Source organism: Capsicum annuum, chromosome 2 (genome assembly GCF_002878395.1).
Source record: "Capsicum annuum cultivar UCD-10X-F1 chromosome 2, UCD10Xv1.1, whole genome shotgun sequence".
Classification (NCBI taxonomy): domain Eukaryota; kingdom Viridiplantae; phylum Streptophyta; class Magnoliopsida; order Solanales; family Solanaceae; genus Capsicum; species Capsicum annuum.
Genome location: NC_061112.1, coordinates 113184362 through 113199927, shown reverse-complemented (window position 1 = coordinate 113199927; position 15566 = coordinate 113184362). Strand labels below are relative to the sequence as shown.

At 34.0% G+C, this 15566-nt stretch overlaps 1 protein-coding gene across 1 annotated transcript; it reads left to right on the top strand.

Annotated features, from left to right (window-relative positions):
* Positions 1–3842: 3842 nt before the first annotated feature.
* LOC107861110 (protein LIGHT-DEPENDENT SHORT HYPOCOTYLS 5) lies at positions 3843–4656 on the top strand. Its single transcript, XM_016706495.2, has one exon. The coding sequence runs from the start codon at positions 3881–3883 to the stop codon at positions 4496–4498; it is 618 nt and encodes a 205-aa protein (XP_016561981.1). The 5' UTR covers positions 3843–3880; the 3' UTR covers positions 4499–4656.
* The last annotated feature ends 10910 nt before the right edge of the window (positions 4657–15566 follow it).

Here is a 15566-nt window from a genome sequence, read left to right as displayed (position 1 = left end):
TTGTGGGTTTCTAGAATTTTACAAAAAATAGCGGAAGATTGTGAAACAATGAAAGAATTGAAGTGATTTTGTTGAAAGAAGTGAAGTGATTTTGTTTGTCGAATGTGGATTGCTTTGATCCGATCGAATCCATTTATTTATCAGTAAATGGGCTTTGCCCAGATTTTAACTAAAAGAAGAAGGATTGAAGGAGATGATATTTTGGAGTGTATATATATATATATGGGATAGAGGTGGTGGAGATGGAAAGAGGGGGGGGGGGGGGGGGGGTGATTAATTTAGGGAAAAAAAAGGTGAAAAAAAATGTGTTTGACACGTGTCAACGCGTGTATATACATTTAAGATAAAAACTGGTTATGACATTTCAAGGGTTAAAAAGTTTCATTTTTGTATAGTTTAGGTGTGTATTAGATCACTCCAATAGTTTAGGTGCGTCTTCGACTTTTTGAATATAGTTTAAGGTGGAAATGATGATTTTTCCCTAAAGATGATCGGCTTTTACATGGGTTTAATTTGTACATAGCATGTGTGGTTCGTACATGGCCTTGTGTGGCTGCACATCCTTCCTTCCCCACATCCAAAATAATGCATTGAAGAGATGCGTCTCTTCAATGTATGTTACATATGCAATCTGTCACATCATCTTATGCGGCTGCATATGAAAGAAAAGTTTTGAATTAAATAATGAAGTTTAAATAAATTATGTAAAAAACGATAATTGCTCGATCAATAACTAAAGTCGAGTGATCTGTACATCGCTTTGTGCGGCTGCATATGAAGGAAAAGTTTTGGATTAAATTATTGTTAAACAATTAAGTTTAGATGAATTTTCTCAAAAAAAAAAAAAAAAAATGTCGCTTGATCAATATTTAAAGCTAAAGTCGAGCGAAGTAACGACAACGACACAAGACATGTATTCTTCTTATCCCTTTAACACTATGAAGAAGTATTTTTGTGTTTAAGCACATGAAAGTATCCTTTCACCGTCAATGTGGGAGAAATATTTTTTTCAAAAAATAAAAGGAACATTTCATTTTTCCTCTATATTTATTCCCTATATTTTCTATTCACTTTTCACGCTAACACCCATTAATTGTAATATCACTGTTGTAGTTTTTTATTATTTGAATTTGGTTATTATTTGTTGTTGCTTATATCAATGATCATATTATTTTGATATAGTTACTATTTAAAATGATTTATCATATTGTCTATAGTATTTTATCATGATTTCTTTACTTTAATTATTTTCTTTTTTATAACATTTAAACTTGATTGAGGGTTTATTGAAAACAACCTTCTATATTCTATTCTTTCTAAAATTCACTTCCTGAAATTACGTTTGATCAAGGTCCAACTATAAGGGACTAATTTTGGTGTAAGGGCACCACAAAATAAAGGCAGGCAAAAGAGCCACGCGAAACATTCCGTTGGTCAATAACAAGTTAACCCACTGTCACACGGATAAAAAGGGGGTGAAATTGAAAAGACAAGGATGGTTGAAGTTACATTTGACAAGACTAGTTGATGTGATATTTAATTTGTCCTCTCTAAATGTCTCTTGTCACTATTTCTACTTTTATTTTATGTGTGTCGTTTAGATTGAAGTATAAAGAAAATTTAGAACTTTTAATTTTAAAAATAGTTAACGTACTTAGAGCTCGTTTGGACAGGCCGATAAAAAATGACTTTCAAAAAATATTTTAAAAGCATTTTTAAAAGTGTTGAGCTTATTTTAAAAATAAGTAGTTATGTGTTTGAGTAAAAGTATTGAAACTGAAAAAAAGTTATTGATGTGTTTGGTAAATAAGTGCTTTAAGTACTTTTTTGATCAAAATATTTGAAATACCTTTATAAGTGTTAGTAATATATAGAGTTCATTATTATTAATTTTATTGCTAAAATGATTCAAATTAAAATTAATATATATATATATTAAAAATATTTTCATGAATAACTATTAATTTATGCGCTAAAAAAGTATTTTTTTTAAAGAGTTTAAGTGTTGAATATTTTAATGTATTTGAAAAAGATAGTTATATATTAAATGATTATTTGAGAGCAAAATGAATATGCTATGTTGTGAAAGAAAATTAGGGTTACAAAAGGATATATTCGGAATAAGGGACAATTACATGGGACATAAATATTATTTGCTTGGTCAATAATAATGACTTATAAGCCCCCCAAAAAAGCAAGGGAATGACTACTTCTTACTTTGGGCTTTTAAAAAACTAAAATTGACTTTTTTAAAAATAATTTTATACATGAGAAAAGGAAATGGGGTGACCATTAAAAAAAAAAATAGCCACAATATGAAAAGGCGGACAATTGTAGCCAGTCGACTATTTTAATTTCCTTTTTAGCCATTTGGCCCAATTGGGCACATGCAGTCTCTATATTCAATTGATACACTTTTATACCAAATTGATACATCTTTATAGTATATTGATACAGTTTTTGAAAAAGAGAAAGAAAATTCTATGCAAGACATGCAGTCTCTATACTCAATTAATACACTTTATACTACATTAATACACTTTTATACTACATTGATACACCTTTATACTACATTGATATACTTTGATATCGCATTGATACACTTTTATACTAGATTGATACACTTTTATACCACGTAGGTACAGTATATATACCATATAAATACATCTCCATTGAAAGTTTTGATCAATTTATGTCCCAATAACTTCGTCGTCTTCAAATTCAGCATGCAAATCCACAACGCTATCATTAAAACACAATGAAGCTTAAAGATAGAAACAGAAAAACTCTCTGAATCATGTGTCAAGTAAGTGTCACAATAATCACAATAGTACTTGAAATATCATGTAAATGATTAACGGCAGAAACGAAATCACAAAAACAAGCTTAAACCTAAAAGAATAGTTCACTGAAAAAAATATTGTGCCTACCGAGGCATTTGGTTAACAAAGGTAGCTGAAGAAGTTACTTTGCCAGTGCAATAGTCAAATTTTGTGTACAATTTTTTCGTCGAAGTATTGTTACCGATAATGAATTTCGATTAATCGAACAAAAACAAAATTGGAATTCGGAATCCTTGGTGAAATTCAGAGGGAAAGGGAAAATGGTCCCTCAAAGACTACTATTGGATTGAAGCGCTAGAAGGTTCAATTTTGATATTTGAGATTGTGAATTGGGGTGAAATTGGTTGAATTTTGATGAGTTGAATTTTTTATTTTTATTTTATTTTTTTCTAATTTCTATGTGAAAGCATTGTATGGTTGGAATAGAGAAAAGCGGGGAGAAGAAGATGAAATGATATATGGTTTATATTGGGAGTGACTATTTAGTGGATATTTAATTATGAGTGTTATTTTTGTAGTATTATTTTAATTTTACGTGTCATTTTTGTCCTTTCTCCTTTAAACATTACCAAACACTTTCAAAAGTAAAAAATGACTTAAAAGTCATTTTAACAAAAAAAATAAGCTTGCCCAAACACCCTCTTAATATATGTGTTATTATTTCACATTAATCTTTCTAATATTATTTAATCCTACGAAAAAATACTCCTACCACCTATACTAACATCATAACTAGGTAGACTATAGCCAAATAAACTTATTTCTATATCAGAAGTTAATTTAAAGAAGAATGAGGTTTTTCTATACTTTATTTTAACAGTTTTATTTCTAAATGTTCATGTTATACTTACTAAAATAATTTTTAGTCAGATAAATAGGTATAACTCATTGTAGATTCCATATTTCAATTTTTTTTCTTTTGTTATATTTCATATTAACTTAATCTAAACCCGCGTAAATTAGGATAAAAGCAGTAGTAGAGTATTAAATTAACTCAATACTATTTACACTTGTCCATCATCCCAAACTAGAAAATTATGAGAACTATTGAACTCTCTCACATCGTCCTATATATATATAGTGATGAGGCTGATACCCTCTTCAACAACTTCAAAATATTCACAGCCATGTTAGACGTGTATAGTAGTACCATCACTTGTGTCTCACAAAACTCCTCTCCACCGCAGCCGCCGCCGGTAATACCGCCGCCGTCATCTCCACCAACGGTGAGCCGTTACGAGCTACAAAAACGGCGAGACTGGAACACATTCGGACACTACTTGAAAAACCACAAGCCACCATTAATACTATCGCGATGCAGCGGAGCCAACATTCTGGAATTCTTAAAGTACCTAGATCAGTTCGGGAAAACTAAGGTACACAACTGTTCTTGTCCGTTTTACGGCGATCCTAATCCGCCGGCACCGTGTAATTGTCCGTTGAAACAAGCGTGGGGGAGCCTTGACGCGCTTATTGGTAGGCTACGCGCTGCCTTTGAAGAGAATGGAGGAAGGACGGAGACGAATCCGTTTGGTGTAAGAGCAGTGAGATTGTATTTAAGGGAAGTGAGAGACACGCAAGCGAAAGCGAGGGGGATTGCTTATGAGAAGAAGAAAAGGAAGAATGTTAAGCAGCAGCAGCAATACTCTATATAAAAGAAGATGCATCCCATAATTAATTAATTGGATTTTGAATTAATTAGCTAGCTTGTTGGTGATATATGTAAATGAATTAGTGTAAGTATATAAATTACATCTAATATGTTTACTACTTATGGATATTTTTGTATGGGAGTATGTTTTTGTCAGTATCATCCTCTGCTGCAATTGATTATTGCATTATCATTTTTTTTTTTTTTTTTTTTTGCTTATTGTTTTTGTCTCTTTTCCTTTTGTGTGGAGTAGAGATCTATTGGAAATAATTTTTTTTTTTTTTTTTTTAAAGGAAGAGATAACTTTTAAGGTTTATATGTATATTATCTTTTTCACATTTCACTAAAGATATTTTACTGAGCATACTTGTTGCTATAGTAGGAGAAAATCCTAGTATTATTTTTTCATTCAGTTTAATATTTTATATACACAGGAGTTCGAAAGATTTAGTAGGAGAAAATGAAAATCTAGAATACAATACCCTTGTTTAAGTTGAGAAAATTTCTCTCGCGACCTATTGCATTTCGCCACACCATTGCTAAATGAGTTTGTATGAGTTAAATAATTTTTTAATTAAGAAATTAAAGTTTTTAAAATGACACATGATTAGGATTTTGTGGAGTTTACTGTATTCTGAGGACAGTAACATAAGAAATAAGAGTTGAAAGATGTTCTACTCCCAAAAGAAGTGAGTGATTTCAGTAGGCAAATTGATCATTCAGCAAATTAACTCCAAGGAAATTCAAAATTATTTTAGGTCACATATTTAAATTGCATGTATAGCATTGTATTGTTTTATTGAATTTCCTTATTACAACTTCACGAGGACATAACCGTCAGATGTCTGTGATCATGACTATTTCATAATTTTGTTGGTTGAAATAATGTTTTTTTCTCCGAATATCAGGTCATTTGCATAATGCATATACTCACTGTACACCTGTGGGCTGTGGCTGTCGATATATATAAAGTTCGAGTAGCAATTAAAGACATATTAGTGCTTCTAAATCAAATGTGTAATTTAATTGGATTCTTTTTATAACTTTAAAATATATAAGCACCTAATCTTACGACCACATAATTTTTCCACTTTGTAAAATTAAACAGCTGATATGACCTTGTGAAAGAAAGAAACTATATTCCCCATTGTATTTCCCTCATAGGGGAATCACTCATTTTGATTGTTTGTGAAACACTAATTGAGTCTCGTAGGCTCAGATTTTAACAGTTTGGTTAATTGACTATCTAAACGTTCACCTTATTAGTGAACATTTAATTTTTCCATTTTATTTGTTTACTTTTAATTTGTTATGTCAAGCACATGGTTTCACTTAATAGCTAGCGATGGGACATGTAAACTCCAAAATGGAAAAAAGAATCCTACCACTTTAAGTTTGTCTCCAAAATATATATATATATATATATATATATATATATATATATATATATATATATATATATATATATGTATATATATATATATATATATATACCATCTTCCTCTTGTTAATGATTGCTACTAGAATAAGTTTTGCCATCTCCTGGATTGCATTAAAACATCTCCTAAAAGCACATTCTTCACTGAAGAAATGTGGTAGAGAAAAAAGGAGGACAACAATTGGACTAAGATTCTTATTTTGGGTTTTTCAATTTGTGGTAAAGATGCTTTTGCTTTGTGTAATGGATTCATTTTTTCTTGTTTTGGTCTTTAAATTCCATCATTGCATAAGTTTTAGTTTGCCACTACTAGTCTTTTTTTCTTTTTTTTTGATTGTGGTGTCAAATTGTTCAATTAGAATACCACAACAAGAGTATATCTAATATAATTTACAAGAGGAATCCGGAAAAAGTAAGATATACACAAACATTATGCCGACAAACATGCTGTTTTCAGTATTCCATCGGCTCAAATAAAATATAACCAACGCAGCATAGAAAGAAAATAACAACAATAAAATGGATATATTTCTTATAGACACATACAAATAATTGCTTGTACATTTCACTCTCCACTTCAAATATATCCAATCCCATAGTGGGATAGAGACAAGAGGGCAACTAGAGTGAAAACTAGAGGAGGATATTCTCTCATACACTGATGATGTGTTGTTAACCATAATCTTTGAAATTTTGTCAATCGACCATCAAGTCCTGAACATTCAATTAAATCTTTTCTGTAACACCCCGCATTTCGGGTTAGAACGAAAACCGTCATTTTTATGCGTAGATGATCCAAAAGCAATAAATCCTATTTAAATATGACATGTTAATCATTTTAGTAGTGTGGAGAATTGAATGAGTTTTCCGTCGACATAAGATTTATCCAAAAAGGACACTCGGTGAAGGAGTTATGGTTAATTTAAGTCATAGTCGTAAAACACCGTCATTTGTGTCCTTGGCGCGTCGCGGAGAGGGTTTAAATGACGATGACCAATTTTCAGTGAGACTCCGCGATGGTGGCGCATCGCGGAGAGGGCCAAATTCCCATTCGTCAATTTCCAGTGAGCCACCGCGATAGTGGCGCGTCGCGGTGGCCCATAATCTCGGGTTCCCAGTTCAAATTTTTCCAATTTCATTCAGAAATTAACAATGGTAGTTTGGACTTTTTGGCAAGTCTCTTAAAATGTCCAAACAGGAGATTAAGACCTTTACAAGCATAATATACGACATTCTCAAGACTTCCCTCAAAACAAAAACCCTAGTTCATATACTTCTCCTCCAAGAAACTCAAGACTCAACCATGAGTTTTCAAAATTGATTGGAGATTTGGAATCCCCAAACCGTAGGCTTCAAGGATCAGCCGTTATTCTTCATAATCGAGGTACGCGGGGTTTTTCTTAAATCTCATGGGCATAGAAATCATGATTCTAAGAAAGGGTTTTTCAGATTTATGAATACATTCATGTTTTAGAAATCTTGACGGTATTGTTTTGGTCTTTTGACCTTCCTCGACATTGATTCGAAATTGTATATATATGTATGCTTGTGTTTTAAGGTTGATGATTTAATTGAGTGCATGACTTATGTAAAATCCCTCTCTTGTTTTGATTTTCCTTTACTTATCATATGCTATAGATGTTTTGAATGCATCCTTGAAAAGCATGGTTTAAAATGTTTTGAATTGTGTTATGATTGGATTAAGATTTGGATTTCAAAAGAGAGGGTAGTAGTGTTGATAAATGTTGAAAATATTCATATAATGAAATGATTTTGTCAAAAACACATGAACACCATATGTTTAAAGGATTCTTGCATAGTTTTAATTTATACTTCAGAACATGAAATCTCTTATACTATTTGTATGTTTGGGTGATCTGAACTATGTTTTAATGAAAGATCATGCTTATTGTACTATGGCTCATAAATAGGACTTGCAAGTCTTGGTGTGACGACACCAATTCAGATTATGCCATGATAATTCAGAACAGAATAGAATGCATGTTTGAAATTAGATTTTCAGATTTTAAGATTTAGAATGATGTATGTTTAGAAGTGGTTAAAACTAGGCATAAAGAGACGTTAGGTGGTTCCCTGAAGGAGGCATGAGTTCAGACAACTCATTGCCCAAAATCGTGATTTGTCGATCTGGGTATATTATATTACGTTGGCCTAGTGCCGTGTGGTGTATCAAAAATAGAAACTCCAACCCTTGTGGCACACTCTGGTTGGGGGCTTCCCCGCTGAGTCATGACGGATTTCATATAGCCCGTGAGATTTTAGAATTGTATGGGCGTACCACCTAACTCAGAAGTAATACAAAGAACAGAGAGTGCATTGACAAGAATGACTTATGATTTTCAGAAAGTGCCTATGTGTTTTGAGAACTGTTTATGCATGATGTTTTAACAAATTTCTCTCCACTATTTTACTAATATAAAAGTTTTATCTTGGATTACTTTCCGTACCAGTACATCTGTATTAACCCCTCCTCCTCCCTCCAGGTTCTGAGGCTCAGTCTACGGGTCCAGAAAAGCAATAAATTTTATTAGACAGAGTTGCAGTGTTCAATTGGTGAGCCTTCTTTATTCCAGAAGGCCTGTTTACTTTTAGACAACTATTATTAGTTATGGTTTTGGTCTACTGGGGGCCTTATCCCAGTTTTAGAACAATTTTGAGATGTAGTAGAGATTTCACAGACCGAGTCAGATCTTATTCAGATGTTTTGAATTGCAGTTTTTTTTCTTTCTTATGTCTTGAAATCCAGAGTTAATGACCATGTTTCCGTATCAGATTTTATTTTCACATTTTCTTTTATGATATTAATGTTGTGCATGATTACCAGATTAGATAGAGAGGGACGTCTGAGCCTTCATGGTTTGGGATGTCCGTCATGGCCAGACCCTAGTTCGAATCGTGGCAAACTTGGTATCAGAGCACGGTTCATGATCTCAGGGTATGCGAAATAGTGTCGGGTAGAGTCTTATTTATGGGTGTGTAGCACGCCACGCTTATAAGCAGGAGGCTACAGGGTATTTAGGAATGTCTTTTTTTTCATATTCTAGTTCGTGCAATAGAGTCAGAATGTTCCTCTTTCATTCTCTAATTAGTGCTATGGTGTTGCCCATACGAAAGTAACAGTCATCCCAATTCTTTCCCTACTCTGATGTTCTCAGACATGTCTTATTATTGGGGTGATTCAAGTACAGAAGTTTAGAGTCTAAATGACATGGTTCTTTCTGATTGAATCATATAAGATTTTAAAATTGTGGAAGGACTTGTGAAGAGTCCGTTAGTGCCTCAGAATGTATTGATTCTAGTATGAACTTTGATTCTGATGAAATCATACTTTTCAGCCCACGGTATTGAGTGTATTCAGTCCTTTTCAGAATTTATGTTACTGATGACACGCTTAAGGGGGTGATGTGTAGCCGAATGTTGGAACTGTATTTCCACCCGAGTAGTAGTATAAGTTAAGTGTCGGTGTCATGGCCTATTGGTAGTGATGTTGGATCAAGAAGTTGGTGATGTGAAGTCACAAAGTTAGAAGTCAGAGTGAGAGTGACTTTTGTGTAAATAAATATTTTAGTTGAATAACCGATGTTTGAGAATGATTTACCCCTTTTTAGTGATAGACTAATGTGGTAGCTAGTAGCATGTGTAGATTGTATGGTAGTTTATGGGGGAAGTGTTTGACTCATATTTTTTATTTATACAGAATAAAATATGTATCCGTAGATCATTGATTATTGTGTGTCAAGTTTCTGTCTTTTGCAATCTTGTTATCATTGTGTTGTTGAAACTCAAAGTCTAGTGAAGCTGTGTGAGGCCTATTTCGATTCACTAGCAACTTATTATCCATTTTGTTGGTTCTTGTGTTGGATGGAACTGGGGGTTTAGAGGCGTAATGACAGGAAAATGGTAAGGGCAATTTATTGAATGTATGTATAGCCGAATCTTATGGCATGAGATTGAGTTGGTATTAAAGTGATACGTCCTTGTGTGCTAGTTCAGTAGAACGTAGAGAAGGAATAATTAGCTAAGCTGAGTTATTGTTTGCTCGAAGTATGAAAATGGCTAGATTAGCCAGTAAGTTATAATTATAGACACAAGGTTGTTTGTGGAATTTGAATGTAGTCTAAATGTTCGCTTGGGTAAGTAAGTGTGATATGAGAAAGCCGTATAAGTAGATAAGATTGCATGGGGTTATAATATAAGATTAAGGTTAACCATGTCTATTATGTAACTCTACCCCCTTGATTTTCTTTTCCTTGGTAGTTGTAGACTAGTACTACTTGTGAGAAGGTATGTAGTAGATTTTGAGGCATAGCAGTGATGTCATAAAGGTGGATGTGATTATTTCTTGGTTAATGATACTAGTTTTATGAAAGCGATCTAATAGGCTTGAATAGTGCATGCAAGAGCTTAAGTTTATTTGGTTCGTAATGAAGTATGATGTTGTATGTATGAAGTAGAAGTATGCCAAGGTGATATGAGATTGTAATATTTTTCTAAGGCTATTGCATGTTGTGTGTGGCTAGTGGTGCCGTTGAGTTGCTAGGTGGAGAAAGAGTAGTTAAATGATATATGGTGTTCTAAATAGTCAAGTTGAGGAGTTTTGATAGATAATATTACGCCTTTTGATATGATCTTGATTCACATATTAGAGAGATATAAGTTTGGAGTTGTGATGCTGGTAGACTATGACAAAAGTGGTATGGTCCGACAAAGGTTTGGAGATATCCATATTTAGTGTTAGAAGAATCTGAGTTGGTGAATGTTTAAGCTGTTATATGATGACTTTTAGGGATATAGAAACCTAAGGGTTGAATCTTAGAAGTAGGTATTAGCATTGGTTGTTATACATGAAGATACCGTCTTACAGGGTAAGTTTAGTTTTATGTGTATTGTTATATCCCCGACTCTAGAGTAAAGTAATTTCAGTTTATACCAGAGTGTATATAGTGGTTCACGTCTTAGTGTAGTGGCTTAAATCTAAGGGGGAGATAATAGAACGAGTAACCAAGTCAAGTTTTCAGATGATAATAGATGTGCCAGTAAGTTGTGAAATTGGTCGTGAGAAAGAATGATGCTCAATCTATTCTTATTTCAGCAGTTTACTTCAGTTATTCTGATACATACTCATGCTTTATGTCCAGCTTCATGATCATAGCTTGTGTTTAGGCATATGATAAGGAATTATGTACTATCCTAGTTCCTAGTATGATGAGTTCCCAGTTTGTTTAGCAGTCAGAATTACTTTTCGTAAGTTATGAATTCCAAAAAAATTCAGATCATGCAGTTCATGACTCTTGTGCACATGTGATACTCTTAACGATTAGTGAAAATTTAGATTTATATCAGGTACGTCCTCAGATTAGATCTCTTTAATGAATTCATGCCATGAGTGCTCTATTCCTTACGCCTCAGTAGGGTATCAAGTTACGCTTAGTACTCCCCTCATGTTTCAGATTCTGGTATTCCAATTTTTTTCGAGTGACCTTTTCCCTTAGGTCGAGATAGTGATGATGAACAGTTGTCTAGATGGGAAAGAGTAAAATTTCTTGTTGATAAAAGATGGTTGTGTGCTTATTTGAGTTAAGGCAATAATTGTGGAGTAAGATTGAGGTCAAGTCTTTGATACATGTCTAGGTTAGTTGAAGTTTTATGTGTTATATTTGGGAAAAATTATTGTGTGCTTGTTTTATGTAAGTCGATAAGTTGAAAGAATTTTGGGGTGAAGTTTCATGTATGACTTGGTTAGTTGAGGATATTTTATGTATATCATCTGAATAGTGCAGGGAAGTTGTTATGGATAGAAGTATTAAAGAATATGAGAAATATAATTTATGAGTGGTTGTTTAGAAGTGCACATGTGGGTATGAAGATAGGATTAAATAGCATATTTGTATGCATATGGATGGATGCCTTCAGTGTTTGTGAATGTCTAATACGAAGTTGAAGGTGATTGCTGGAACGACAATAAGAATTATGCAGGAGATGAGGAATTGTGAAATGCAGGGTGTGCTAAATTCATGATTCAGACTAGTACTACAGTATTATGTGGCGCGTCTTGTGATTTTGAGTTAGGCTTGAAGATGCTGAGGAGATTTAGTTCACGTTAGACATTAGTAGATGGAAATATCAGCGGTCATGTGAGAAAAATAAGTGAAATCAATGAGCATGGTGTTTAAGAGGAAAGTATACTTGAGAGAGTATTTTTGAAGTGTGGCTAAACTCGAAAGTAAGATGTTGCATTGCCTAAGATTTGGTAATTTTATCCTAGTTTATGAGTTATATGTCTATATTCCATGCTATAAAGTAGTGTCATTGTTGTGATTCCTTAGTTGGATGTCTTGTATAACTCATGTCAGAGATTCTTTGCTCCCTGACGCTACTAGAACTTCTTTAGAAAGATTGTTGAAGAGATACTCCAGTTAAGTATAAGTGTCCCGTATAATTCAGTTTAGCAGTTAGGTAGACAAGTTACTGTGGTTTTCTACCTTTTCACCCAGTTCTACTATCTGAAGTCCAATGCGTATGACCATTCCAAAATATAATCTATTCCATCCGTTTAAGTTGTGAACTCAGCTCAGTCCAAGCATCATGTTTCAGATTCAGTTATTTAGTCATGACTCAGTTCATAAGAGTTCAACACATAATCTCAAATTTTTTCAGCTATTTTAGCTCAGACAGTGTAATACCTTTGTATGATCTAAATCTTGTTGCCTCATGATTCGTACTTACCTAAGCTATCACTTCCAAATCCAATATGTGTGATTTGAGCATAAACGCTTCGGGGGGTGGGTGGGTGTATCCTAAACTCTCAGTAGGAATCAACTCCTTAATGCAAGTAAAGTCAAGTCAGCTCAGAATTCAGTTTCATGATAGAGTGCTGTGATGACAACTTGGTATGCTATATCCCTTCTTAGAAGACACATCATGTCCACGTTATTTCATACCTTTAAGATTCAACGTTTCTACCCATCATTCGGGGACGAATGATTCCAAGGGGAAGATAATGTAATACCCCACATTTTGGGCTAGAATGAAAATCGTCATTTCTATGCGTAGATGATTCAAAAGCAATAAATCCTATGCAAATATGGCATGTTAATTATTTTAGTAGTGTGGGGAATAGAATGAGTTTTCCGTTGACATAAGATTCGTCCAAAACGGACACTCGGTGAAGGAGTTATGGTTAATTTAAGTCATAGTCGTAAAACACCGTCATTCGTGTCCTTGGCGCGTCGCGGAGAGGGTTTAAATGACGATGGTCAATTTCCAGTGAGACTCCGCGATGGTGGCGCGTCGCGGAGAGGGCCAAATTCCCATTCGTCAATTTTCAGTGAGCCACCGCGATAGTGGCGCATCGCGGTGGCCCATAAGATCGGGTTCCCAGTTTAAATTTTTCCAATTTCGTTCAGAAGTTAACAATGGTAGTTTGGACTTTTTTCAAATCTCTTAAAACGTCCAAACAGGAGATTAAGACCTCTACAAGCATAATATACGACATTCTCAAGACTTCCGTCAAAACAAAAACCCTAATTCATATACTTCTCCTCCAAGAAACTCAAGACTCAACCATGGGTTTTCGAAATTGATCGAAGATTTGGAATCTTCAAATTGTAGGTTTCAAGGATCAGCCGTTATTCTTCATAATCGAGGTACGCGGGGTTTTCCTAAAATATCATGGGCGTAGAAACCATGATTTTAAGAAAGAGGTTTTCAGATTTATGAATACATTCATGTTTTAGAAATCTTGATAGTATTGTTTTGGTCTTTTTAACCTTCCCCACATTGATTCAAAATTGTATATATATGTATGCTTGTGTTTTAAGGTTGATGATTTAATTGAGAGCATGATTTATGTAAAATCCCTCTCTTGTTTTGATTTTCCTTTACTTATCATATGCTATAGATGTTTTGAATGCATCTTTGAAAAGCATGGTTTAAAATGTTTTGAATTGTGTTATGATTGGATTAAGATTTGGATTTCAAAAGAGAGGGTAGTTGTGTTGATAAATGTTGAAAATATTTATATAATGAAAAAGTGCATGATTTTGCCAAAAGCACATGACCACCATATGTTTAAAGGATTCTTGCATAGTTTTGATTTATGCTTCAGAACATGAAATCCCTTATACTATTTGCATGTTTGGGTGGTCTGAACTATGTTTTAATGAAAGATCATGCTTATTGTACTATGGCTCAGAAATAGGACTTGCAAGTCTTGGTGTGATGACACCAATTCAGATTATGCCATGATAATTCAAAACAGAATAGAATGCATGTTTGAAATCAGACTTTCAGATTTTAAGATTTAGAATGATGTATGTTTAGAAGTGGTTAAAACTGGGAATAAAGAGACGTCAGGTGGTTCCCCGAAGGAGGCATGAGTTCAGACAACTCATTGCCCGAAACTGTGATTTTTCAATCCGGGTATATTATATTACGCTGGCCTAGTGCCATGTGGCGTATCAGCAATAGAAATTCCAACCCTTGTGGCACACTCGGGTTGGGGGCTTCCAGCCCGTGGAATTTTAGAATTGTAGGGGCATACCACCTAACTCAGAAGTAATACAAAGAACAGATAGTACATTGACAAGAATGACTTATGATTTTCAGAAAGTGCCCATGTGTTTTGTGAACTGCTTATGCATTATGTTTTAACAAATTGCTCTCCACTATTTCACTTATATAAAAGTTTTATCTTGGATTACTTTGCGTAGCAGTACATCTGTATTGACCCCCCCTCCCTTCAGGTTCTGAGGCTCAGACTAGGGGTCCAGAAAAGCAATAGAGTTTATCAGATAGAGTTGCAGTGTTCAGTTGGTGAGCCTTTTTTATTCCAGAAGGCCTGTTTACTTTCAGACAACTATTATTAGATATGATTTTGGTTTACTGGGGGCCTTGTCCCAATTTTCAGAACAATTTTGAGATGTAGTAGAGATTTCACAGACCGAGTCAGATCTTATTCAAATGTTTTGAATTGCAATTTTTTTTTCTTTCCTATGTCTTGAAATCCAAAATTAATGACCATGTTTCCGTATCAAATTTTATTTTCGCAATTTCTTTTATGATATGAATGTTGTGCATGATTACCTGATCAGATAGAGAGGGACGTTTGGACCTTCATGGTTCGGGATGTCCGTCACGGCCAGGCCTTAGTTCGACCTAGTTCGGGTCGTGACATTTTCATACTTGGTTTTACTTGTCTTATGTGAAGCAGACAAAAATAATATTAAGTGTTAGGTGATCACATCAGTTTATACACATTTTTCAGGATTCAGTTGGCCATAAGAGTTTTGCCCCTTTTTTTTGATTTTTTTTTTTTACTTTATTTGTACCATATAAATGGTGAATCTTACTATTAAGTAGTAAGTATTTAAATTAGCATCACTTTCCTCATATAACAAAGCCTATTGTTTTTTAACTGCTCATGGTGGAGTTAAGAGTCTATCGAAACAACTTCTACACCCAGCACAGATAGGAGTAATGTCTGCGTACATTCAACCCTCTTAGACCCTACTAGTAGGATTACCGTGGACATTTTGTTGTTGTTATTGTTGCGGGTGGTGGATCCATTTCTCGCTTAAGTATGCTCTGATGTGTGATCCATTTTATATGTCTA

Bases quoted from the DNA above. Each gene is read 5' to 3' on its own strand.
- LOC107861110 (XM_016706495.2), top strand. From the start codon at position 3,881: ATGAGAACTATTGAACTCTCTCACATCGTCCTATATATATATAGTGAT.